The following is a 26,746-nucleotide window of genomic DNA, read 5'->3' on the forward strand; positions in this document are numbered from 1 at the left end:
TTTGATGCATCATGGGATAAGAAAAGGCACCAAACTTGAACACCAAGTGTTTAGAAGTATAATGCCACTTGCACGCCGATGTTAAAATTTAAAAGTTCATGGTGGTTTTCTGATTGTCTTTACAAATTTTCAAAATTTCAACCCGAAATAAACGTGTTAATTTTTTTTTCTACTTCTTTTTTTTAGAAAAAAACGCTTTCAGCAATTGTAGACCGGAAATATTTTCACTTAGTGTGAAATTTGTCATACCAAAATCCATGTACGTATGCCGGACAGCGAGGCAGTAGTAAAGTTAATATAGCCATTGTAAAGTAAAAAACACAAAAGATTGTTTACGGTTTTAGAGTATTTTAAAATTTCTGTGATGCTGAGTTTTTTGAACACTTGAAGGAGATGGTTGTTAACACATCGTGTTCAGGCTTAGAACATTGTTAATAATATGAACACTAGTGTTAACAATGTGAACACCAGCCGTTCAAATTTGAACACCGACATGTACATTTTGAACGCGTAAAGACGCGTCTAGCGTCCGCTATTTTTACAGTGTACAGAGGTGGTTTTCAATGCAGCCTAAGTCGCATGGCTGGAGAATATTCGGAAAGTATCACGTGTAATAATACTTTGGGACTGTCATGGTCAATTGTTATTAGAAAACAATTTCTGAAATCTGCGCCGCTTCATTTAGTTTCAGTTTTGGCAATATATTGATTATGGACCTGAGTGATTGAACATTTTTGTTGACTGTGTCCCTATGTTCATGTCCTACTGAGAGTTGGCGTGTGAGACATGTCAGAGGAGCATCATGGCAATGCTCATCTCATAATATGGGATATTATCCGTTTGTAAAATCAAGTGACAAAAGTGGGGTCTAATAGGAACACGTACAAATCGATATCTCTCTGTGAATAATGTTACCAGTAATAGACGCACTACCCCATTTTCATTTTTTTGTTTGTAATTCTCGGTTCGCGGGGACATTATCAGTGAAGTATTTCCTTCTAGGTTTATATCCATGTCTTTGGCAAATAAAGACACACTAATACGAACTTATTTCAGCTCCTTACCATGAAGCCATCGCGAAAGTGAGTTAATGGTCATGACCATTAATTCATTTTCCCAACGGTTTCATGTATCGTGTCAAATATATATGCATGGTCACCCATACATACAGTATCTTTCAAAATGTCAAGCAATATAAGTATATTCATGAAAATGACCGACTTTGTCCCTTTCTGAAATCAGACTTTGGAGAAAGTTTTGCTATAGCTATATTGTTACGAGCATATGATTATTGGGTTTATTTTCACGTCAAGTCATGTACCTTTCCAACACTTCTCGTAAAATAAAATACAAAACATGACTCAGACTGATACACTATTTTGCGTTGCCATTGCTTTAGAGGGAAGCACCCTCAATAATGTTTATGTTCAGACATTTGTTATTCTTTACGATCTTGAATCAAGAGTATGCAAGCGATTAAAAAGCTATTAAGAGGTTATCATAAGTAGATTATCAAGTACCTGATATTACACTTGTGATCACGTGAATGATTAATTGTAGTATTTGAAAAGGAAAATTGATGGGAAACGATATGCATGTCATTTGCCATAATAGATATATATATAATGGTACAGTCTAGATTAATCAATTTTAAGGCCAAAGGAATTTTGTTAGGGTGTGTTTTCTAGATTTAAGTAAGGCGTTCGATAAATAGACCATAATATATTGCTATCAAAACTATTCAAGCTTTGAATTATTACCAAAATAATAAAATGGGTGGTACATTTTTAATCAAACACTGTCAACAGGTCAAAGTTTGTAATTGGTTCTCTAGTTGGTTGAGACTTTGAGCAAGAGAACCTTAGGACACTAAATTAGGACCTGTGCGCTTTTCACAACAATGGTAAATGACATCCTGGAGTGAGTGCATTCAATGCCCCTTTATGTTTTCGTGGACACTACATTATCCGAATGTTTTCCTTCAAGATTACAAGCCCAATCTTGTATCTTTTCGGTTCTGGACAGCGTTAGTGAATTGTCAGAATGGTAAAATATAATATGAATTGAAATATAAAGAAGTGTAAAGGACTAACGACATGTTTTTCTGAACAGCTTATTCAGCATAACCCTCTTTTATAAAATTGGATAAATCTTGCCACCATGGAAAATTCAAGAGTCTCGGGGCAATCATTAATGGCAAGCACATACGTACGTACAAACGTACATACATACATACGTACGTACGTACGTACGTACACACATACATACATACATACATACATACATACATACATACATACATACATACATACATACATACATACATACATACATACATACATACATACATACATACATACATACATACATACATACATACATACATACATACATACATACATACATACATACATACATACATACATACATACATACATACATACATACATACATACATACATACAATTGGTTTAAGTGCAGGAAGACTGCATCTAACTTTATACAATCATAACAGTAGCTAACATTCGCCTCTGATTAAACAGGGACCGATTACTATTGCATATCAGGATTTGTGTGTTAATTAAATAAAAATAAATCAGGATTTCTTTCTTACGTGAGTAACATTTATTGTGAAATTGTTGTCAAATACATGTGGTAAATTTTAAAAACGGACTTAGTTCCGTTATGAGTCGTAAAATTTAAAAAATTCGATTGAAATTTTATTTGTGAATGGTAATGTATGAAGAAATGTCAAAGATCAAAATATTAAATGTCAATTACTAAATGCATACGGGTGCTCATTTTATATTTGATCGAATATATGTCAGGGTATGTAGCTGCGATGATTGTTTTGCTGTTATTCGGACCGGAAGAACGTCTAATTCACACGATGATTTCGTGCAGTCGGACTTTGCCTCCAGTAGCAAAGCTTGCGTGAGTAATAATATGCTCGACGTATTATCACAAAGCAACATGACAACATAAGTGAGATCACGTCAATTATATTTGGTACCCAATAATCGAGCCTCGTGCACTCACGCGATTATCAGATAGAATGGATCGTTTAGGAAAGAGCTATTTGAAACACAGCCCATGCTAGTAGCAAAGAATTACTGAAGTTCGTGATACCCTATAATTGAAATATTAAACAGGAATGTGAAGTCAAGTGAGTTAATTTGAAAGAAAATTGAAGACACTAAGCAAGTGGCTACATGTAAACAACACGAAAATACATAACTTTAAACAATAGAAAGCGTGTGAGCTCGGTTTTTTAGAAAATATCAATCATTGAAAGTTCAAAATTTTCAAATCATATTTTTTAATTATGACTCAAAAAATGCAGGGGTTGGTTGACCTGGAGAGGTGACTTGCCTTTGGGCTTCCCAGAAATGTTTAGTCGTATTTAGCAAGGAGAGTGAATTCTTGTTGTGGTTAATGACGCCGGGGTGTTAATTTATCATACCAGTATTTGATGGTGCAAATACAGCGATCTGATTGGTCGAGACGCGAAAAGAACCGTGGTATATTGTTGATATACCACGGTTGGCACACGCGCGAGCTCTATAAGCTTGAGCGAAAATCCGTTTGTGACGTTCCACGCCAGAATTGCAATATACTGTAATGATATAATAGCAAAAATCATACCCAGCGACGGTATACCACTCGATTTTGACCAGTTCACTTCATGTATGTCGTGAACTGGTCAAAATCTTGTATACTATCGCTGGATGTTCTTTATTGCATAAATATTTTGTATAAAATATGAACGTCTGATGAAAAGTGAATATCATAATTATCGTGTTGAAATTCTATACGGCGATCAAAACTATTACTAGCACATAATTATTTGTCTTAAAAACGATTGAAACTACCTTTTAAGTAGTCAAGAAGGCACTATCTTTCACTCAAAAATGGTTCTCATAAGGAAATTAACATTCTTGTGTCATTCTCTGCAGCAAACTGTCAGCTATCAGAGCATTGACATTAGTTTGCCCTGATATAACATTCTCATGAATATAGCTTTCGTTCTCAAGCGTGACGAAATACCATTAAGTGTACCATGAATTAAGACCGTTCTTGCGTGTACCATACAATGAAAATGTCCTTGTGCACATGACGTCACAGAATGATGCATTCTGCATATTCAGGTTAAAGGAAACTTACTCCATTAGAAATTGTCATTTTGTAAACGAGCGTCATCATATATAATTTAAATGAAAAAAAACTCCAATTGCTAATAAACTCTCTGCAATATTAGATGTGCAGGGTAGAAAACGTCTCGCGCAACTTCGAAGTGAGGTGAGGCTATTCAAATAATCCATTTCTCAGAGTTATAATATGACATGTAGCCATCTCCTGCCACAATATTTCTGATCAACACTATTGAGGTCTTCCAATTTTCATTCACTGGTTAAATCTACTGGTGTATAATTTTATTAAATATATTATATGTGAATGTAAGAAATTATGAAAATATCTACACGTAGGGGTTGTCATTAGACATGCGAAATAGAAAACATGAACTTTGGCCCTTCAGTTTTGATGGGCAAACAGTCGAATGTTTATGACAAAGTGCTCTTTTTTGACACCAGTGAAACGTGTGGTGAGTTTTGAAAAGCCGTTTTATTTACTATTAATTGCAAATTATGTAAATTTTAGAAAATCTGTCTTCATTTGATGCATGAAAAACACTGGCTTACTGTTTTTCAGCCTTTTTGCAGTCTATAGTTTACTATATTTTTTATCATTGAATGATAATTCTTTTAAACATTATTTCAAAGCACCCTATTCAGATACATTAAAAAAACGTTTGTATTTTTTCAGTTTAGTTTTTTAAAGTTTGCCGTGATGTTCCTTCGGCCAGGTCCTCGAGGACAAGAGATGGCATGAAGGTTTATCAAGTTTACCTAGCATATGTACAAGCCGGCATGATTTTTGTCACATCACAATACAAAGTATATCCCTTCAAAAGGTATACGTCAAATGACGAGAAGATCCGGTAAAATTTACTCGACAAAGATCGGACTAGGGAACACTAACTGGATATACAAAACTCCAACAAACAGAACAATTAATTATTACTATCAATTGCTGATGGATATTCTGCAATATTAGATCTGCGGGATAGAAAAAGTCTCGCAACTGTTAAAATTGCATATTAATGTGAGATAAGGCCTTTTTTGAATATCAATTTTTAGAGTCACAGTATGACGTGTAGCCATCTGTTGAAACTATATTTCTTATGAACACAATTGAGTTCCTCCGATTTTTATTTTTTGTTTAAATCTACTTATCAAAGGTTTTATGAAATTTAACAATATATTTATGAACATAAATTATGAAACTATCTACACGTAAGCGTTGTAATTGGAAACAGGTAATAGAATAAGCGACTTCGTGCCCTTCATTTTGGATGGACAAACAGTCTTATGTTTATCACACACTGCTCTTTTTGCTGACATAACTGAAACCTGCGGGGGTTTTGAAAGGACGTTTTATTTACTATAATTGTAAATAATTAAGAGAAATTGAGGAAAGGTGTCTTTTTTTTGATGCATGAAAAACGCTTATTTAATATTTTCAGCGTTATATCAAACACCCTATTCCTATACATTCGCAAAACGTTTGTTTGTTTTTTCCAGTTTAGTGTTTTTAAGTCTGCCATAATATTTTATTCGGCCAGGGCATCGAGGACAAGAGATGACATAAACGTTTATCAAGTTTACGTAGCGCATCTGCAAGCAACTATAGGGATGATTTCTTGTCATATACCACCAAAAGTATGCATTAAATGACTAGAAGACAGGATAAAATTGACTCGTAAAAGAACAGACCAAGAAATGATTCTTGGATGAGAATGATTTATAGCTTAGGAAATTACGCTTTAGTGTTAACTTTCAGAAGGTTAGGAATATTAAAAAAGAACGGGATTCATAGTTTATAGTTTATTCATATACAGACTACCTTGCTATTTCATACCAAACATGTTTTATCTCTTTACAATAAATATTCTTTCAGTTTTGTAGCTTCACGGTTTTAGACTAGTCATACCGATGTTAGATCTCAAAATACATTTAAAAATAAGTGTAAGGTTGGAACTAAAATCTTTGAACTCAACATGTCATTTGCTCTCCCAATTCTTATTTACTAGTCACTTTCACTGGACAAAATGTTTGATATGAGTTTAGTATGTTTACGTATAATGATGTATATGGCACACAATTATATTAATTGCATACGCAACGTATATCTTTGCATATGGAACCATCCAATACTTTGATATGCGTAGCGTATATCTATGCAGATCAAGAGTATACGTAATGTAGATCTTTGCACACCAAGTGTACACTGTAGTTTTGCATTTATTAGTATACGTACGTGTATAGTCACTGTATTTGACATATGTACAGAATCAGTTTCTGTGTATATATTGTTGTATATCAAGCATTTTGCCCAGTGTGTGTTACACAATAAGCAATCCGTGAAAATATGGCGCACATACTAATTGTGAGTATAAAACTCTGTTTGGATTACCCTCCCATATTTCGTTCAGTCGTCTCTGTGAATGCGCCGTGTACGCCACTACGCGACAACATGAAATTTGCTAAAATTTTAGAATTTAAGTCTGTGCTGGAAACGTTTATTTCCTCCCGAAGAGTGACAACTGCTGGCAAACATTTAACGACCTCCGCTTGATTCTTGGGTATTCTATTTTGAATCACAGCTTGTCACCCGCCAGTGGTCCGGTACTGTCTGCCGCATTGTTAAGTAGTACGACCAATAACAGATGTTAAAGGTGAGGAACAGCGCGGGAAAGAGTATCCTGCACGTTCTGTCAATTCCAGTTGCTCGTCCGACACGATGTTTGCCAGGTAATCCCTTTTTCACTGAAGAGGAAGTCTCGATTGCTTCAGTGTTCTTAACATTTCGTCTCTGAAGACCAGGCGACAGACCCGACACATGAGAAGAAGCAGTGTCGTATTTCTCCATTTCAAATGATTCCTTTGAAATAAAAAAAGATATGTTGTAATCTTACTTTCAAACAAAGCGGCAATTAGGTATTCTTAATCTTAACTATCACATGCACAGTACATGCCAAGTTTGTCGCGTGCGAGATTTATTCTGTGTTCGTTCGACGTCACGACATCCCGCGTCTTTATCATAAATTTTGTGCATCGAAGTATTTTGCGTCGTTCTTTGATGTGCTGATCGACGTAGCTGAAAATTCTTTCATGACTTAAAACTTTCTCAACAATCAAATACAATTATTAGAGTCTTATAAAATACATACACTTGACAAAATTTAAGTTCTATTGTTTTATTTTTGTCGCCAATGCGGAGGTTTATATCATTCTGTATATCTAGTCCGACCGCCTTAGCTTTTATGCAGTAGACGTGCAGATTCCACTATGACATTGGGGATCACACGGTGCATCTGGGCAATACGCCAAGCTTTCAAAAGTCAATAGTGAAATCAATATTTTCGTAGACTGCGACATTGATAATCTGAACAATGAAAACGCAACAGTGTGATGTCTGCCAGCTTCTTTACGAAAAGGAATCGGGCGGATAATTTTTGGAAATAACAAACTCGAACCCTGTTGCATTACTATAGGTTGCATACCGTCAGCATTGCCGCAACGAGGGTAGGGCCAGCTGGACCACAGTGAGAGAATCCGTGCCGTTGAGATTCAGTGGTTTGTTCTCGAAAAATAGTGTAACTTTGTCTGAGGTAAATTTTAGGCCTCTGCTCTCTTTAAAAATCGTGAATTTGTGTCTATCTTTCTTTGTGTTCATCTGCCTGCCTGTCTCATAATCTCTCTATTTTATTATTACCTTTTATCTATTGATGTGTCAAATTCATGAGTACAGGCCGGATTAGACATGGAGATTTCAAGAACGAAGTTTGCTTTGTTATTTTCAAAGTTATGCCTTAAAATCGTACATACCTGATCTTCGGTCAAGGCGACTTTCATTTTCGGTACTCGAATTTTCGTGTCTAACAAATTAACATAGTTAACGAATGCAAATTCAAGCAAAGCACTGAACACCAACACCAAACAGCAAGAGAACCAGATATCCAATGCCTGCAGATCATAAAATACATTTATTACTTTTCATCACGGAAATTTTATCTCTTTCAAAAAGTATCAGTGTCTCTTGAATGTTGCGAGCAAGCATAAAATTAAGTTCTATGTAAGTACAAGTTATAGATGAATGGCAGAGGTGGTCAGTAATGACAATTGAAAGGTATGCGGCACTTAAGTCTAAACGAGCCTTAACTCGGACAAAAGATACCTCAGCCGAAAACCAAATAGCCAATATGTCACCCTGCCTAAGCCAAGTAGATATAAATTTCATTAAATGGATTGTTCTTGGGGTTGAAATATTTTCCTGCGCTGCACGTGCATTGAATGGCACTTGGAGAAGGAGCAGAGTTCCTATCCTGACCTTCAGTAAACTTATCCTACAGCACTGATACCAGTGTCGTCATACGCAAGATTCAAACGAACCAGAAGCTACACAAACGGTAGGAATTAGAATCATTTGGACTGTGTATGTACGGTAAACACTCACCCACTCTCTCGTGAGACCCAATAAATGAAACTAGGGAGAGTCGGATTTAATTTGTGGAAAGGGGTGAGTTTTTAGACGAGACACAACATTTGCTGAGTTGCCTTTGTTCGACTCATTGACAACATAAGTGACAATGTGTTACATCTCAGAACGACGCCTTAGCTGATTAGAAGAATCTTTGGACTTATTGTATTATAATTGGCAAAACATTTCCAAATCGGCTTTTTTAAATAAAACACTTGAGACTAAAAACACACAATCTTCTACCCGACTGTATGATACCAACAAATACTTTCTCTTCATTCATTAGGCCTTCCTCGTTCTTGTTAGTCGACTATGTAAAGGCGTATCATAGTACAAGCGATAATTTCAGCTGTTATAATGATGGTATTAGTCCTTTTAAAGAGTGTTTGATATTACCATACAGCGTTGAAACTAGTTTTATGAACTCTATAATGATGAAAGGCAGTGTTTGTTTTCCTATTTTGATGTGTCATAGGGACATTTAATTTTTAAACAGTTGATTGATTGAATTATGAACAATTGGTTTGAACAATTTTAAACTTGATAGGAAAATCTATTTAGGAATATTTCATATTTTGCTCTATTTTATGAGAAAGGCGTTTCGTCGACAACAGAGTAAAATCAACTGAAAAACACTTGAAACACTGCAGTCGCTCACTGCGTGATACCAAACCATCATTAACCACAAAACGTGATGTTGGTAAAATGTATGTTGATATTATAAACCAAAGCGTGGCGTATTCGGTTGATCGATCTTATGATACTCACAGTTGGATACGCAACATCCGGTAAAGTGAATCGTGAAGACGTCACTTGAGTTGTGACTGTCAAGACGGTGGTGATCCCAAGTGACGCCCTCGCTGCTGTAGCTTCTACATGTAACCAAAACGTAATCCATGAGACGATCACCAGTAGGAAAGATGGCAAATAGGTGTGCACAATGTAAAAACCCATGACTCGTTCGAGAGTGAATCGAGCACACAACGTCGTGAAGTTACCTGTAAGGATGAATAGTCAAGGAATGAAACAAGAAGTAAACTTTAAGCAATACAAGATACAAATATTCTATATTGATACTATGAATTGGTTTTAAAACCTTAGGTTTACACTATATACAAGTATTAATAGTACTAAAAGTACTAATAGCCAGTACATCAGATTTTCATATACTCGGCATACACCGTGCCGAATTACTTTAGAGCAGGCGAAAATATTACGAGCTGTCTCTATAATTAACACCCTGTAATTTGGCTGCGTCAATTTTATGACAGATTAAAATACTGATAGCAAAAGCGATGTAGAATTAAGGTCATAATAGTTTAGCCCTTGTGTTGTTTGTTAGGATTGTAATTACAAAAAGCAGTCAGGTGAGAAACTTATTGTGAATATGGCTGCATCATTAGGCGCGCCAAGGCATCTTTTGGTCGGTACTTTCAGAAGTTTAGAAGAACAACATAAGAAAGTTAAAAACAGAATGAAATTTATGCCTCGAGATGAACCCCATCCCCCATATCAATAAATAACCCGTTCATTATTTGCACTAATTAAATTACATTAGGCATGTATTGGCCAAGGCTACATAAGAGTTTGACAGTGTCTCGAATGAAAATCACTATGTCAAATGCCTAACTACTGTCCTTTTTTCTTTCTTTCTTTTTTGAATTAACGATAATGGTTCTAGTTAATCTTACTAAAGGTTGATAATAAGACTTTCTTCTTGGGTGTCACTGGACAGTTTCCCCGTCTCCTTACTATTACAGAATAAGCAGCCTGCTTGCTGAGTGGCCTGGCACAAAATGGTTCTGGCAAATACTTGCTAAAGGGTCACTGACCGAGAAAATATTGGAAGAAACTATTTGGAAAAAACCAACAGGATCGACAAAACTATAACAACAGTCATAACATTTACAATTACAAGCATTTAAAAATTTTACTAATCATTAATTCATCTAAATGACCCAAAAAAGGGCGATGTCTCAGAAGCCTTATCTCTAAGTGAGCATTGGAAGTAAAACGAGTATTGGTCATATCTCATTATAGGAAAGGAAAATGCAATTTTATACAGGCATGACAAATAGCATGTGCTTTATTGTTTACTTGTTGCAAGAAGTGCAAATTTTAATAATCTTAAAAGAAAATGGTAATCGATATGGCTACATTAACTGACATTTCGCTTTCCAAACAGTCGTGCTATTGTTAATAGAGATTGATGCTTTGTGGGGTTCTCTAAGTGGGCGTTAATTGAGATGCCTTGTAGGGTTTTCTAAGCGGGCGTTAATAGCGATGCCTTGTAATAATTTCTAAGTGGGCGTTAATAGCAATGCCTAGAAGGGTTTTCCAAGTGGGCGGAAATACAGACTTTATAAGTCAGACCGAATAAAGACAAGAGAGGTCATACGCTTTCTGCTATTAGCGACTGTGACACTACTATATCACTGGGGAAAGCATGTGCGAGGGAAACAACAAAACGTTTGAGTGATAAATGCTTTTCAATGGTAATTTCTATACTTCACCATTTTCTCATCTGCTGTAAGTTGTCAGGACGAAAGTTTAATGTGGATCAATTTTCCTTAGACTGGCTGCACTAATATGCGAACTTTACGAAAACTGAATTCAAAGTTATTCGAGGAGAGTTAATACACGGTCAGTCACTTCATTGAACTATCACAGCAATGAAAAGCTACAACTAGCAAGTTGATTCATATCAATGACACAATCACCAAATTAACATCTCTCACGTCGTAACCCTATACATTGATAGAAATCGTAACTTTTAATTCCGTTAAGGCTAAATGATGTGACTTTCAGCCACGGTCTACGAAAAAGCTGAGACGTGCATTTCACACCTGCTTTTATTTTTAATTACAGTATTAAAGCTGCCAGGTCTGTTTGAAGATGTGCCGTATTGATTCCCAAAGAAAGCCGTAAAAACAAACAGAAACAAACAAAAACACAAATTAAGTTTTTTGGAGAGGGTTGTATCGATTCTCAGCAAGCATGCTATAAGTACATGTAATCATCAGCGTTAAAGTAATTATCCTTCCCAAAACTTGTACACATAATCTTATTGGCTTATTTTCTCTAAGAACACCGGTACCAGTGTCCAACAGTCGATAAAACCTGAGAGCCAGTGAAGGAATTACAGAGTGCATTCTAATGCGAAAGGAGCAATGGTAAGATCGGATACCCACCCAAACGCAGTATAGATACGCTGGTGTCCTCTGACACATTTTTCAACGTAAACTGCGGTAGTTCAATATCTTCGCTATAGTCAATAGGGTCCGTCTTGTTGTCAACGTTTCGCCACTTCAAAATGACATTTTTTCGTTGTATGCATCTGGTGTTATGAATAAACAAGTTGATTGATAGATAGATTGAGACACAACAAATAAAAAACTGACATAACTACAGCAGGAATGCCTGATTTCAAATTAGCTTTCCCAGCACGTTTAAACTTTAAAGCGACGTCACTGGACTAGTACATGTAAATTATGATCACATTTTCTCTTAATTTCAAATTGCTGTGAACAAATAATGAGTTTTTGATATATTGCAAAATTGGCAAATCGTCATGCTTCAGTCTTAAGTACTAGATTGCGGTTCATCCAAAGGTTAAATGACTCCAGTCGTTGAACTGCTGTTTTTAATACAAAAGGCAATGTTGTAATGACATGTTAGTGTGTAATGAGGTTGATCGATAGCAATATACAATAAACACGATGCCCATCTATACCTCCTATATGTTGATATTTAAATTAAAATCACATATATCCTAAAATTCATGAAAACAGTAAAAGAGTAAAAGAACATTTTCATTTAGAGTATTTTCATCGAGAAATGTATGTTCTTTCCCGTGTAATACTTGTGGCAGTTATTTAGAAAGAAGCTTTTGGTGGGGGGTAGCTTTTTGAGAATTACTGCAGCGACGGGAAGGTGATGTAGGACAAACTGTACTCACAACTTCTTATCAGCAACGGGCACTGTTGGCGATCCATCGGGAAAAAATACAGCTCCATAAAACATGACAAGGTCAAGGTCAGCCTGGAAGACAACAAAGAAGGGAACAGAATGCAAATCTATCTGACACGAAGGGAGAAGTTGACGTAATCGGTTGCAAGTGTGGAGTTTCATTTTTGGAAATAGAGACAACTTTGTATTTATCACCGGCAAACAAGGAAGTCGTTCTAGGACAATAGTGGTAGGCAGGGACGATAGTTGGAGGTAGTGTAAATGGCTAGTACTTTGACATGCTGATTTGCTTGCTCGGGTAATAATTGGTTCCCTAGTATCTAAAGACAAAAATATTGATTCGCGCAATTGAAAATGACATTTCTGTTGAAAAATGACTGCAAATGTTCTTTTGCAACTCCAAAGACTGCATCCCATTCTCTTTTCGGAAAATTGATTAGATATACTGTTTAATATATGACCCTATATAACAGCTAGTTTGTCAACACTAACTGTTGTGGTTCACATTTGTAGTCCAAAGAGAATTCATGTGTCAGCAATAACCTTGCGGTTTACACATGCGCACGTCTGAGTTGACAAGCTGAAGAATGCGTATCTCGAGATGATGTAGGGAGCATTACAAGACACCACTGGTTTTTCTGGTTCACTAATTTTGCAAAACTATTTTGAAGCACCTGCAGTAAATAGGGTCTTTACTTGCGTTTGAAGAAGAAATCAAAATGTTAACTTTTCCGAGTGAGTTGAACCTGCCCAAAGTAGGCGTTTTGAATTTTAAGTATCAGTGAAAATTAAGGTAAATTAACTTGTTTTTCCATTTTCCTCTACTGCCTATATTATATCTATTCCCAATCTTTTCACAGTAGTCTGATTTTAATTCTAAAGTCTAACATTTTCAACTGTAACCATAGTCAACTTATTTTCTAGAGATGGTGCCACAAACCGATGACGTCACAAACGCTTAACGCAAAACACGGACACACTCACTTTGGGACACCTAATATTGCAGTTCAAGTGAAAAACGAAATCGGTATCCATTAAAATAATGTACACGAGTGTTGGGCTTCATTCTGTTTGGAACCGTGAATCGTCTTATTATGTGGAAACAATCCTAAGAGGGGCAACTGACATATACACCAGCAGAGAGCAGCTTATACCTGCTTATCAGGTCGAGAATGTCCCACTTCTTTCGTTTTCAATTGTTTTGACGTAGCTTACAGCAAAATTATATCGTCCATGGCAGTTTGAACTTTAAAATCTGTCTACACTACACATGGTCGTTCGTAGATTCTATGAACTGCAATTGCGTTAAAAATTAACTACTATGTATTCGATGACATATAATATTGCTTAAAACTATTCGATGGCTTCCGTAGCCGTTGCAGCCATTAATATATAGCCACGCACTTGCATTTCTATCCCGTTACGTTAAAACAATAGTTTATATGCGTTTTCAAAAGACAGAGACGTATTTTACAGTTAATATTGGGCATAAAGCAAAATAAAATGACCGAGAACATGGGAACAAAAATTGTCTCTAGTTGGCTGACCTGTCGTTGGGCGAGTGGTCAGCTGCCCTTAACGAGATAAACGTTCCTTTTCTCTGCGAAATATTTCGTGTGGCCATCACGTGATGTTAGCTGTTGCATTTTGATGACATTACTCACCTTATACTGTAGATAATTTTGCCATCGGGATATACAATGAAGGCGGTGTTCTCTGAAATGATATCGTGAAATATTCCAGTCTTTTCGTTTAAGAAGTACACATCGGGCAACCAAGCCTTTTTTATCGTTTCAATGGTCTGGAAAGTGATCTCTCCAGAGCTGTTGTGCACCAATCGCTTGTCGGTCCATTCCAGATAAAGGCTCAAACTCAAGGAGTAGTCCTGGCAAAATAAGAGTTGTATGACGTTTATGTATTCCAGTTGCCTTCTGGTGATATTGCCGTGGTTTTCAGCTCACCCTGTTTGCTTCGAGCAGGAAAGTCGTGCGCAGGATGTTAAGTAAAAGCTATTTTACACTGGCTTAGGAATCACAGCTGCGTTGTGATCTTTCTTAGCGTACATACTAGTATGTCAGATACCTTATCTATTGACGCCATACTCTCTTGACGCATATTCAGTGATTGTTTTTAGAATCGTGTCTCCATCATCTTATCTCTCTCTCTCTCTCTCTCTCTCTCTCTCTCTCTCTCTCTCTCTCTCTCTCTCTCTCTCTCTCTCTCTCTCTCTCTCTCTCTCTCTCTCTCTCTCTCTCTGTAACAGAAATAATAAAGGTAGTATATGCATAATCGGGGACGACAGGAAAGCTTCGCTTTACATTTCCTGTAAATAAGGATTCTTTTCCTGAATCATTTAATATTGTATTCCGACATTGCCTATAAATTTGACTCATATAAGAGAAATTTCGATTGATTTGTGATTACACTGTTTGCTACTGGCATTGTATGGTAACGCTTGAACGGTCTCAGCAAGCACGCATATTCAACATAATTTTTTAATTCTCATTCGGCTGATGCTTTGCTTCATGGACGGCCAAAATATTCTGCTGTTCAACCTTTTCAACAATCATCATATCTCGCAAGAGAGTTACTTCTGAAGAATTTGACGACAGAGCTGCTCGGTTTGTTATGGTAACGGCATGCTAGCAGTCGGACAATCACACATTCTAATTCCCTAAATAAAAGGGTTGAAGGAGTAAGGCAGTTGTTAGAATCAGAGACTATAGTCTTAACCCTTCGTGAATATGAACGTCCAATCAGATTCTCCTGCTTGAGTCTGCTCGATACGGTATTAATGTGAAATATGAGCTTTAGAAATATCATATTTTATTCAGGCTATTCAAACTTTCTTGCTTATCTTCACTAATGAATAATTCACGAAACAGACGACACAAAGCGACAACCAGTGGTATTATATCTAAGGGCGTTCAACAGCAAGGAGTAGGACAGTGTTCTTATGCCTACCCTCAGCTTTGCCATCAATTCAATTTTGCCATATTGATTGCGGTCAATCTCCGATGCAATGCTCGATTTTGATCGATGTGTAAATATGTCTCATCGACAAAGATTTTTTCTCAGACTTGCATGAATTAAGTGTCAATTAGGATACGGAAACTGGGACGATGGTATATATCTGCCACACGAATGTCGAGTCTTACGCAGCTACATGATGTCAGAGCTATTTGTGTCTCCGTGAGAATAAGGTGATATTTTACCTTTAAAATCAATTTAAAAATAGTTCAGTTTATTCCCACTATTAGCAAGCTATGTGATGTAACCGTTCTAGTTCTACCAATAATTATGGCTGTGATCAGATAACGGCCCCACAATTTACAATTCTCTTCTTGCCCAACAGAAGAAACTCCAATACGAACTGCGCTTTTTACTTTAAGACATGAAAAGCTTAAAATTTTAAGGTTTCTATCTTACCATTGTCGTTTCAGAGAGATCAGCAAAACTAGCTACAGTGAGACTGCATGTCACGATGATAGGTTCACCTGCAATAGCAAAGCAAGGTCATCGGTGTTTAAAACATAAAAATCTTTGGAATATTCGATTTCAGTGGCAAACTGTTTCGATTTTCAGGCCAAGAATAAATGACAGTGCTCTGTAAGGCATGGTGGTCTACTATGTCTGTCAATACTCTGAGTTATTACTGCCTGCTACTGTATCCTCCTTTAATAGCATTATAGGAAAGTTAAAATTATGAAACTTCCCATGATGATGATGATGATGATGATGATGATGATGATGATTATGCAGGTGGTGGTGCAGGTGGTAATGATGTAAATAAGCAATTTGCCGTTGCAGATGATTGAACTTATTTCTTATTTTTTTACCGCAGTGGGATTATCATCAACACTTAAAATGTTCAGTTATAAATACAATTCCTACCACCAAAATTGGGGCGCATGGCACTTGTGCTGACGTCGTCAAATACACTGTCCAAAAGCCTCGTGTGCTCTGCCTCATAAACATCCTTGCTAGATATTGCCCTGGTCTTCTCCAATTTCGTACAACTAATGCGACTGCAAAGGAAAATGTACGATTATTCCCTGTACTCCTGATGGAAAAGGTATGTGGTCGGCACCCGCTTAAAACGGCCACTGACTTAAGCAATTAGTAAAAAAATTGTCTCGAAAGTTCTGGCAAAGATTTCTTGGCCTTTAAAAATGACAAGTTTCAGATATTAACCCACGTTGTGCATATTTAAAAGCCTCTAAATTTATTTATATGATCAGTGATTCAAAAGGACGCAGTACAGCTAACCACTCTTTTAGAAATAGGTATCGTTCACTATCACTATGGAGGTCGGGACAATCACTTAGATCTTCAATTAAACAAAGTTGAGGACCAGTATGATAAGTTAACATTGAGTCATCGCTTCGGGAGCAACCAAAGCCACATCAGATAACATTTGAACTTTCCAAACGCATAACTTCATCCAATTAGGAAATTAACTACTGTGGTAAACATAATTTCCAATTTTTTGAAAAGCTATTCAATTTTGATCGATTGCCATGCCAAGCTTATATCAATATTGCAACTTGTCACGATAGTGTAGTAACCTTTGTAAAATCCTTTTATATTGCTTTTTTTGGATGTTATGCTCCCATCTGCACATTTTCCACTGCAGATATGCAGGCTCTACGATTCTTGCAGGCATTATCTTGTTATCTAATCGCTCGTCACTGTGGACGACGCAAAAATCCTCTAAAATCCCTAAAATCTCCGGGCTGGTTACAGTGTGTTCTGCAGTACGCTGTATAGGCAGTAGCGCAAAGAGAGAGTAACTTGATGCACGAGATAAAAATTAATTATGAAATTAAAAGCCATAACGTACATTCATAGTCTATTCAAAAAAGGTACAAAATAGCAACAAGCGCTACCTCATTCACACAACCTGATGTGAACTGAATGTGCTCACGTGGTTTACAACAGCATCATTACAAAGTACTACGCTTCACAGAACAATCAGATATCTGTTATATGTAGCAGGTTTCATCAACTTTCGCAACGTACTTTCGAAGTTTGAAGGGACATTATCGCTATCATAAAACAATGTTTTCACCAATATTGTTGCAAACGAGCAGTTGCTGATGTTGTTCAACTTATTGAAAGATGTCTAAAAATGGTCGACCATAGACAACTTCCATCCAATTTCGCCTACGCTTTGTAGAAAAACCTCGGGTCAGGGGTTTTAGGTAGCCCGCCTAAAACCACTGAGGTTTTTCTAGATAGCGATAATGTCCCTTTAATCACTAATTACAATTTCGAAATTATATCACTAATTACAAAAATTCATTTGATATGCAAATGAGCAGATACTTGATATGGCACTCACAGTATCACCAAACTGTTCTGGGTTTGTCATCTATGACAAGTTTTATGAAATTTTGTGGGTATTTCTTGATATATGTCGACACTGTCATTAATGGCTCAATAGGAAACCATTATATGAAAAAAAAATGATAGTTCGTAACTTCATTGATATGCAAGTCACACTGACCAAAATAATCTAATTAGTTCTTACAATAAGCATACAGTACCTGTCTACCGAATCGGACTTAAATCCGTTCAGCCTTTTTGAGTTATCGTGTAAACTTCCAGACAGACAGACACATACACAGACAGACATCACTACGACATTAGCTCACATGTGTGAAGACGTGCGCTAGAATATTCAATGGCTCATTGCTGGAAATTGGTATCATTAAGTGATATTTTTGACCAAGACATTAATTTTCAAACTGAGTGATTTGGCAAGTATGTAGTCTACATATTGTGTTCCTAGTTAGTATCGATTATCAATCAATCTTCAAAAGCATGTTTTCAACGAATGTACATTCACTTGCCAATTTTAATATCCTGTGTAATTGATATGCTGTGTAATATACGACGTCTTTAGTGATATTCGCCGAAAAAATTATTTTCACTGGAGTTTCCTTTCAACACATGTTTGAAAATAGATTTCATACAATGCTAACAATGACTGCAATTAAATATTGTTGATCTTTCAATGTAAATATTGAAAGAAGTAGATGACAACATTGAACATTATTCTCCAATACTTTTATGCCGACTGGCGAATAATAACAGACATCATGATGACGTCGCAAGGAATCTAAGACGTTATTGAATCTTCCAAATTTGTACTTCCATGTTACCAGTTAAAATTCCTTTTATCAAAGCTATCTCAACATAACATTAGCCAAATTTCATATTCATGTACTTAAATTCATCTGATCGGCAGCGCATGGGTAACCGATTTTAAAATACGAAATGTTGTTAAATCTATGTCCAGTCAAATACACAAATTATTTAAATGATCTATCGCTAAGTGCACGAATGAAATCAATTCTGAGAGCACATATAAAAGTGTAACAGTCGTTTACCGATTCTTTCAATTTGGCATTTTAGATAAAAACGTCAGCAACCAAAATTTTTTGAGGTAGTATGCGCCTCGAAAGTGTAAGACTTAAACCATTGCCTTAGCAAATCAACAATAAAAATGGGGGATCACTGTGCAGAGTTTGGAACTCGCGAAACAATTCCAACATTTAGCGATATTGAAATTCAAAATGGCCGCCTTTATTGTGTTAAAAATGTGGAAAAAGATTAAAATTCGAATTTTCGAAAAACTAAGAAGTTTTTCTCTGCCCAAGAGCTTTAAAATGAGCCCCACAAGTGGTTGATCAGAAAAGAATTGTAGACTTTTGAGAGTCCGACTATCTATCCTGGCGCGTTCAACCTTATTGAAGTAGTCACTCTCCGCAATGCCTAGAAACGAACAACTATTCATACAGGCTTTTCATTCTGTTAACAGGCAATGTATATGAATTTTCTGACATCGTGTGGTCTATAAAGCCATTTTCAAACTGTGATCAATGTTCCTTTGATGTAAGAAGTTGTATACTTGTTTCAGCATTAGAGAAATATGTTTAATTATGGGGTTTTGGGATGTTATACTCCCATTCTCAAGGTCGTTATGACAAAATAGAAAGATTTTTGGTATTTGCCAGAAAATAATTAAGGTATACAGGAAGACTAGAAAGAACGATTGGTCGATCATTATTTCAGCCTAGTTAAGTCAGACGGCTCAATGCAATCTCCAATATCAGCAAACATAAAACATTTGTCACTTTAACGTTTACGTCGGCCGAAAATTATGTATATTACTTTTAAATAACTACTTTGTCTGAACAATAAAAAGACCTGATACGACACAAGTAAGAACACTTTGTGACCATAGAATTATCGGTGTGAGCTATCAATATGTAGCACTTTACATGTATTTAGGTTGCATGCTTCATTTCCACACAATATTTAACTGATAGAAGTACGGAAAAATAATTTAAGCTAATGCGTAGGAGATAATTTTTTCGTCATACTAACCTATAATATGGGAGTATCATTTGAATACTTGACAGCCAGATTATCGATGGGGCATAACATAGCCAAAGGGTGGATTGCATCTGACTAATTGCGTTACTTCATGCACAGAGGTAATGATGGGTATTTTTACTTGGGAGAAAATCATGCAAAGATCCCTGGGGTAATCAACTGGGGCGCAAGAAGCTTATTCAACAAAGTTTTCATCGTTTGTATGTGACTGTGTGTGTTTTGTTTTACATTTAGCAATATTTTATACGAATGAAATTACTTGGCCAGGGATATCAAAGAAGCTTTGTAAAGGATATAGACGGATGACTATGAACATCATAAATGTACAATATTTGGCGCTGACAAATCTCTCAACACTATAGACAATTACCTAACTATCAATCGCATGTTATTGTGTTTCTGATAAATACGAGCAGTGGCCTTGCTTAACAATGATAATGGGACCTCTGATAAATTACTTTTGTTTGTAATCGCGAAATGTGTGTTCGTAGACGTCTTACCGATCAGACGAAGTCGAACGTCTGGGACACAACAAATGACACTAACGCTGATGTTACACAGAGAACTGGTGGCATTTGTTAATAACTTATTTGTTATATACAGATGCCTAAAATGTTGCAAACAACAGGTTGAAAACTTAATTTAGGGTCTTTATATTTATTTCGCCATGCTCAAATATCAAAATATTTTTCTGATTCACGAACACCGCGATTTCGATCACCCGGACCGTCGTACGGAGCAGGGAGTGGTGGCCATTTTGTATGTTTACAGAATTTTAATGTCAATATTGTATCGTGCGCATTTTATCACTTTCTAACAGCTAGCGTCTACAACCAATTTTGGATATAGGTAATGTATTAAGACCTTTAAAATGTTTGCTCCATCTCGTACGAAAAAAAAACGTGCAAGGCCCTTTATCATGATGAAAATAATACGGAATATCACTCCAATATTAAACTTCTTCTTTCTACTCTTCTTTCTTCTTTATGCTCACTGTAACTATGCAAATATATCCTTATTCCTAAAAAAAAACAATATCGTTTAAGGGATTATTTATATAACTTTATGATGCTATAGAAATATTATCAAATAGAATATACCATCCGCCTTACTGTTCGAAATCACCCCGTCAACTGTACAATAAGCACATTTACAACGTTGGCAAGAAACCTTAATGAAGGGTTTACAATACAACGGCCATTAAAGAAACCGAAAAGTTTGCTCTTATCCTACGTAATCGTGTTTTCAACGTATTAATGGTTCTTTCATATTGAAAAAAAACTAATTAAATGTAATGGTCTAGATTGACTGACAGCAGTTGTTGGGAGAAAATAATGGTTGAAACATGATAAACTCGGTGTCATGGCAACCCAGGTTTTTAATATACATATACGAGTGGCTCAAACAAAAGTGAGTTTCTTCAACGAGATTTTGTGTAGGAGTTCTAGGTAATACGTTATAGTGCCAATCTCAAATCGACTAATTACACGTGGGAATAAAACATGATGGATGATGACGGGAGCGAGCAAAAACTCAGGAGATTTTTTGGGATCCAGAAAACTGCATTGTGGAAAATATGATTCAGTTTTAAATGTTGGCTACTGTCAGTGCATATTTATTTACGATTGATTTGTGTGGATTATAAAAAAGCTGGATCTACTTAAGAATGTAGCTCATCCTTATTTCAAGGAATATTTGTTTGATATTGCCCACTATATACTCATGAGCATTGTATCAACACGGTTACGCAGGCTTTTACCGCTCACACATTTCTCATCCACCCGTCGAGGTTAGGGATAAGAGTCTTAGAAAAGGATGGTCTGTCTTGTTTCAAATAGTTATGGTTACAGGGATAGTTTTAGTTAAAATTAATAATGAATAATTTACGATGGCGAAGTGTCCACTGACCACGCAACTGTACTGGCAACAGTAGTGCATACAAAGACTTATATTGTTCCAACACCAATTATGAAATTCGACACTCGACTGATTAAGTTTAAAGGGAAAGTTCACCAAGGATGATTTTTACTTATGCACTAGCTTTGTGATCATTTAGCCCTGAAAAGCTATTTTGCCATTTATAACTCGCGCGATTTTTTACAAAATCCCATAAAAATAGTACAGGAAGTTGCCCATGTAATTTGTATCATGGGAAAAAAGCTCAAGGCATGGACCTTTGCATCATATGATATGGAAGGGACCATCTTCGGACGGGTATGGACCCACATTGTCCACTCACAGTAACACAGTAGTAAACAGCAACACAAAATCTGACAGTGGATAGTTTATCATAAGTGATTCATCGTTTATGCAACGACACTCAGTATAAACAAAAAATTATTAAATACGCACAGCCTGGTTTGAGCGTGTGTGAGTGGACAATGCCATACCCATGGGAAGATGGTCCCTTCGATATCACATGATGCAAGCTCCAAGCTTGGGTTTTTTTCCCATGATTCAAATTACATGGGCAACTTCCTGTACTATTTCTATCGGTTTTTGTAAAAATAATCGCGCGAGTTATAAATGGCGAAAATAGCTTTTCCGGGATAAGTGACCACAATCCCCGTCAAGCTAGCACATATGTGAAAATCATCCTTGGTGAACTTCCCCTTTAATAAAATACCAATTTACAGCAAACTACAGTTCATTTACAATGGCAAAGCAAATACGCTTTGCAAATGTTTCGACACAATACAGGCATTTTGCGAAGCATTCAGACGGTACGAAATATCTTAAACAGTCTAACCATGCGATTCTCCGATCATACAAATGATAAAAGTATTTATAAAGTGAAACGGCACGTATGTTACTGATGAAAGAAAGGCAAACAGAAGAGCGCAGAGGACTAGGCAAACTGAAAGACGGTAGAAAATGAAGGCAAAGACAGAGAGACAGACAGGGACACAGACAGGGACACAGACAGACAGACAGACAGACAGACTGACAGATACAGATAAACAAACACATAGACAATACACAATGTTAGCCAAGTAAAGAGAGACACGTAAACATCAATACATTGATCAGAGAAACAAACAAACGAACAAGACGTGCACATGGAAAATGCATCTGGTCACTGAGCTAATCAGATACAGCTGTAGCCGTAATGGTAGACAAAAATGAAAACAATCGTTCCATTAGCTCTGGAGCGTGAATGCAGGTAGAAAATGCCAAACACGATACTTTCAAATGAAAGGTCATATTTTTCTAATTCTTAAATTACGTCAAATGCCCGCAATTATATGGTTGATAAATAGACGAGTTATTCATTGCTGATTACATAGTCTTCATGAACAGGAATTTGGTTTTCGAATTTGCATGTTTCTGCAATGATCCTACGATGTTTATTCGGTCTTGGCAACAACACAACAAAACTTTGCTGACGTATCCAGCGATGTGTCACAACAGTCGGTTGCCAGTGAATCAAAGAATTCATGGTAATATCCAGTGTAGAATTGTTATCCCAAACATCCCTGCATGATGTTTGGGAGAGAAGAACTGTGTCAATAAGGCAGCTATGTACATGTACGCTTGACATTGCAATGAAACATGCAATAAGCCATCGGATTCGCTCATTGACTTTCTTGCAACTCTTTCCGGCTCAAGTAGACGACAGCAATGCATGGTTTTCGCATATGAAGGGCAGCCATTCCGAAGATAGAAGCTATGCAAACTTGAGAATGAAGTTCAATTTGGCAACTGAAGGTATCTAAACTGATAAAATGCTGTGCAATACTATGGTGGATATTAGCAGGGAAAATGGCAATACACTGCCGGATCAGTTAATACTTCCAGCCAGTATCAGCGTTGCGAAAGACGCCGTATATTAGATTTCTTTCATCACACACGACGTGTACAATAATGTATCATTGCGTTCCATCAACGGTTTCAGAATATTGTTCCAGCTGTACATAAAACATTAAAACGCACTAGAGATTCGATATAGGATATGAACTGCCTTCGTGTGATAAGCTCAATTCCCTAATGCTATATTCAATTCGATTAAACGAGTTTGTCATTTCCTCGCATTAAGTCATTTAGACACGCTTTGCTATGAATTACAACAGGTGCCCCACTGCATAAGTATTTACGACACACTTCGACGGTCATTCAGGACCACTTGACTGACCATTGAATTCAAACCCTGGAATATGTTTAATAATAAAATCTGTTGCGAAATACGACCTAGGGCATAAGTTGGGATTCATATAATCTCCTACACAGGTGGCATATATGACACTTATTTGAGTCCATCTAAAATAAAGGCACAAATATTACCCTGTTTCACCATACTACTGTAAACAAAGCAAAAGAGTATTGTCGTCATAGTATAGACCACATGGTAGTTAACTAAAAAAACACAATTTATTGTTCAAATATGACAATTTTGTGAAAAGCGGTCGACGCAGCATAACATGCATTCAGTGGCCGACACGGGTAAAGACATGTCAACACGATTGGAACTAATTTGGGTTAATTGGATGATGAAGTAGTGCCGATTCAATCTACAAATGTAATCTCATCTGCTTTTCTTTTTACAATTGCTTTTATGAGTAATTTGTATAATTGCAACATTCAACTATGTGGCACCTAACATTTTTGAGAAATTTAGAAAATATGAAAATCCAATTATCCCAAATTAGTTCGAATCGTGTTTGTCACTATCCCGCCCAGAAATCGACGAAAACTTGGACGAGCAGACGGTAAAAAGAGAGCTGCAATGAAGTTTGGTGTAAATCTGTTAAAGTAAAGGGCGCCAGAAAGGAAGGAAATGCCATGCTGACGTAATTTATAAATGGTCGCTGTTTTCAAACCTTTGAGTCAAACTAAGGCAAACCATATATTTGGCAATTTTTATGTGGAAATTATTCATCCGTCATAATTTACACCGTAGGTGAACGCATCTATTATTCCTCGTGTTGGTCACATATACTTACTCCATGTTGAAGGGTACGCCAAATTTCATGGGATATAGGAATTTCCGTTTGTATAGTGGTATCATGATATGAAGAATCCCCTAACGACCATAAACGCTCAAACATTGGCCAGGGAGAAAGTAAAGTTATCTTAATAGGCCCGACTAGGCCTTGCCCGTTAATTAATGTTTGGCCTTCCTGTCGCCCTTAATTGAACGATGACGGTAATCATGAAATTAGCTAGGGAGAACGAAGTCACATTAATGGGCTCGACTAAGCTTTGCCGCTTAATTTTTCAATTCGCTTTCCCGTTGCTAATGAACAAATGTGACCGGTCACCCATCATTCCTTCAATGATGGTTTGATGATTACCAGGAGCTCGAGTTCTTACGTTATGTTGTCCCCAGTCGAACATGCTGCCAAGAAAACCTAGCTGGTCTTCCCGCTTTGCAGTGGCTGGTATCCAATTGCAAAGGTGATATTCGACATGTCACTGAGGCTACTTTTTCGCAGGGCTTTTTCTTTTGTTTTCATTAAGAGTACTTTAATCTCTTTTTAAAAGTCTTAGATTTATGTTACCAGAAAAAATCTGTAAAGTATATTCTTCCTCATTCCTGAATGAAAGCATGCCTCTCTTTATGTCAACTTTCCAGCTTGAGAGAAAGACAGAAAAGTTGTAATATTTGTGTAATGATACAAATATACAGAGTATGAATTGTTGTGACACATCGTGACGCAATTCTTGTGACATGAAGAGAGGTATATGTGCGTAATAGTTTTAGGATGCCTTTTACGTGGCACGTTTAATGAATGAAGGTTGTTGTTATTGTTTTACAAATGGAGGGTTTGGTTTCGAATTGACAATAAGGGAGTGCTGGTACCTGGTATCACTAACGTCTTTCCTAATCCGTGGTTCTACAGCGCATGTGCTGCTTTCAGCTTCTTGGTCGCCGCGTCTTTCCTTGTTGCAAACTTAAGGTTGATCTCCAAATGACTAAATGTATACGGTACACAGGACAATTTAAATGACCGCCGCTGTAAAAAAATCTATGCACGTACACTTATTATTCATCTTCATCTGTCACGGCAAAAATGCTACACGCAATTTTAAACTCTCCTCGCTCGCTCGCTCTTCCTCTTGCTGTATGTAGCTAAGAGGGAGCCGAGATAAGCACACTGAGAGTGGGCAAAATACACAAGCAGCACTCGGAATTAACTTTCTTTCTTCAAGTCTAAGCAAACTTGTCGTGAAAACATTTTGTCAATATGCACAAAAAACAAGCCTGCCTCAATGATCACGAGCGTTCTTGATGCATTTTATATGATTCACGAAAAAGATGTTACGCGAGAAAACACACGTGAGAAGACTTGTCAATCGCTATGGCCCCAAAACGACGGCCACACGGCTGATAAATTATGGCACGTTTAAATAGAACTCCCTATCACTGTTCGACATAAATGCGAGAACTGTAATGATCAAAGGCAAATATTCAAATTAGATTCTATGGATGTCTTACGAATAGCTGTAAAATATAATTTCAACGGTGTGATCGAGAGAGGGCACGTTATGGAAAGTTGATACATCCGGCAATTGCACTTACGTTTTAGTTGTCAACATCACTGCGTGATGGTGCAAGAGGGGACGACACATTGCCTCTACATGCAGGAATATTAGATTAAGACAATTGTTTTTGCCGTTTTTCCGTGACCATTTTCAAGAGGCTGACATATATACAAGATACCCATCCTTGGAAGGCCCGCAAAATTATTGACAAGCGAATCAAGGTTAAAACTCGATAAATGCGCAAATAAACAAAAATAGTATTGTCCCGAAAACAATCTAGCTTCTATGT

General features: G+C 36.7%; 1 protein-coding gene across 3 annotated transcripts in view; it reads right to left on the reverse strand.

Moving 5' to 3' along the window:
- Positions 1 to 2,602: 2,602 nt before the first annotated feature.
- The window catches only part of LOC139115877 (glycine receptor subunit alpha-2-like), a 38,352-nt gene continuing 14,208 nt past the window's right edge, over positions 2,603 to 26,746 (reverse strand). For all 3 annotated transcript variants that reach the window (XM_070678281.1, XM_070678282.1, XM_070678280.1), the window contains 8 exons: positions 16,465 to 16,598; positions 16,000 to 16,067; positions 14,235 to 14,455; positions 12,560 to 12,642; positions 11,793 to 11,938; positions 9,370 to 9,599; positions 7,950 to 8,087; positions 2,603 to 7,002 (listed from right to left, as the gene is read on the reverse strand). In XM_070678281.1, the coding sequence (XP_070534382.1) occupies positions 11,910 to 11,938; positions 12,560 to 12,642; positions 14,235 to 14,455; positions 16,000 to 16,067; positions 16,465 to 16,598 (535 nt within the window). In that variant the 3' untranslated portion in view covers positions 2,603 to 7,002; positions 7,950 to 8,087; positions 9,370 to 9,599; positions 11,793 to 11,909. The remainder of the gene's footprint in view (positions 7,003 to 7,949; positions 8,088 to 9,369; positions 9,600 to 11,792; positions 11,939 to 12,559; positions 12,643 to 14,234; positions 14,456 to 15,999; positions 16,068 to 16,464; positions 16,599 to 26,746) is intronic.

The sequence above is a fragment of the Ptychodera flava genome, chromosome 17, assembly GCF_041260155.1.
Source record: "Ptychodera flava strain L36383 chromosome 17, AS_Pfla_20210202, whole genome shotgun sequence".
NCBI classification, from domain to species: Eukaryota; Metazoa; Hemichordata; class Enteropneusta; family Ptychoderidae; genus Ptychodera; species Ptychodera flava.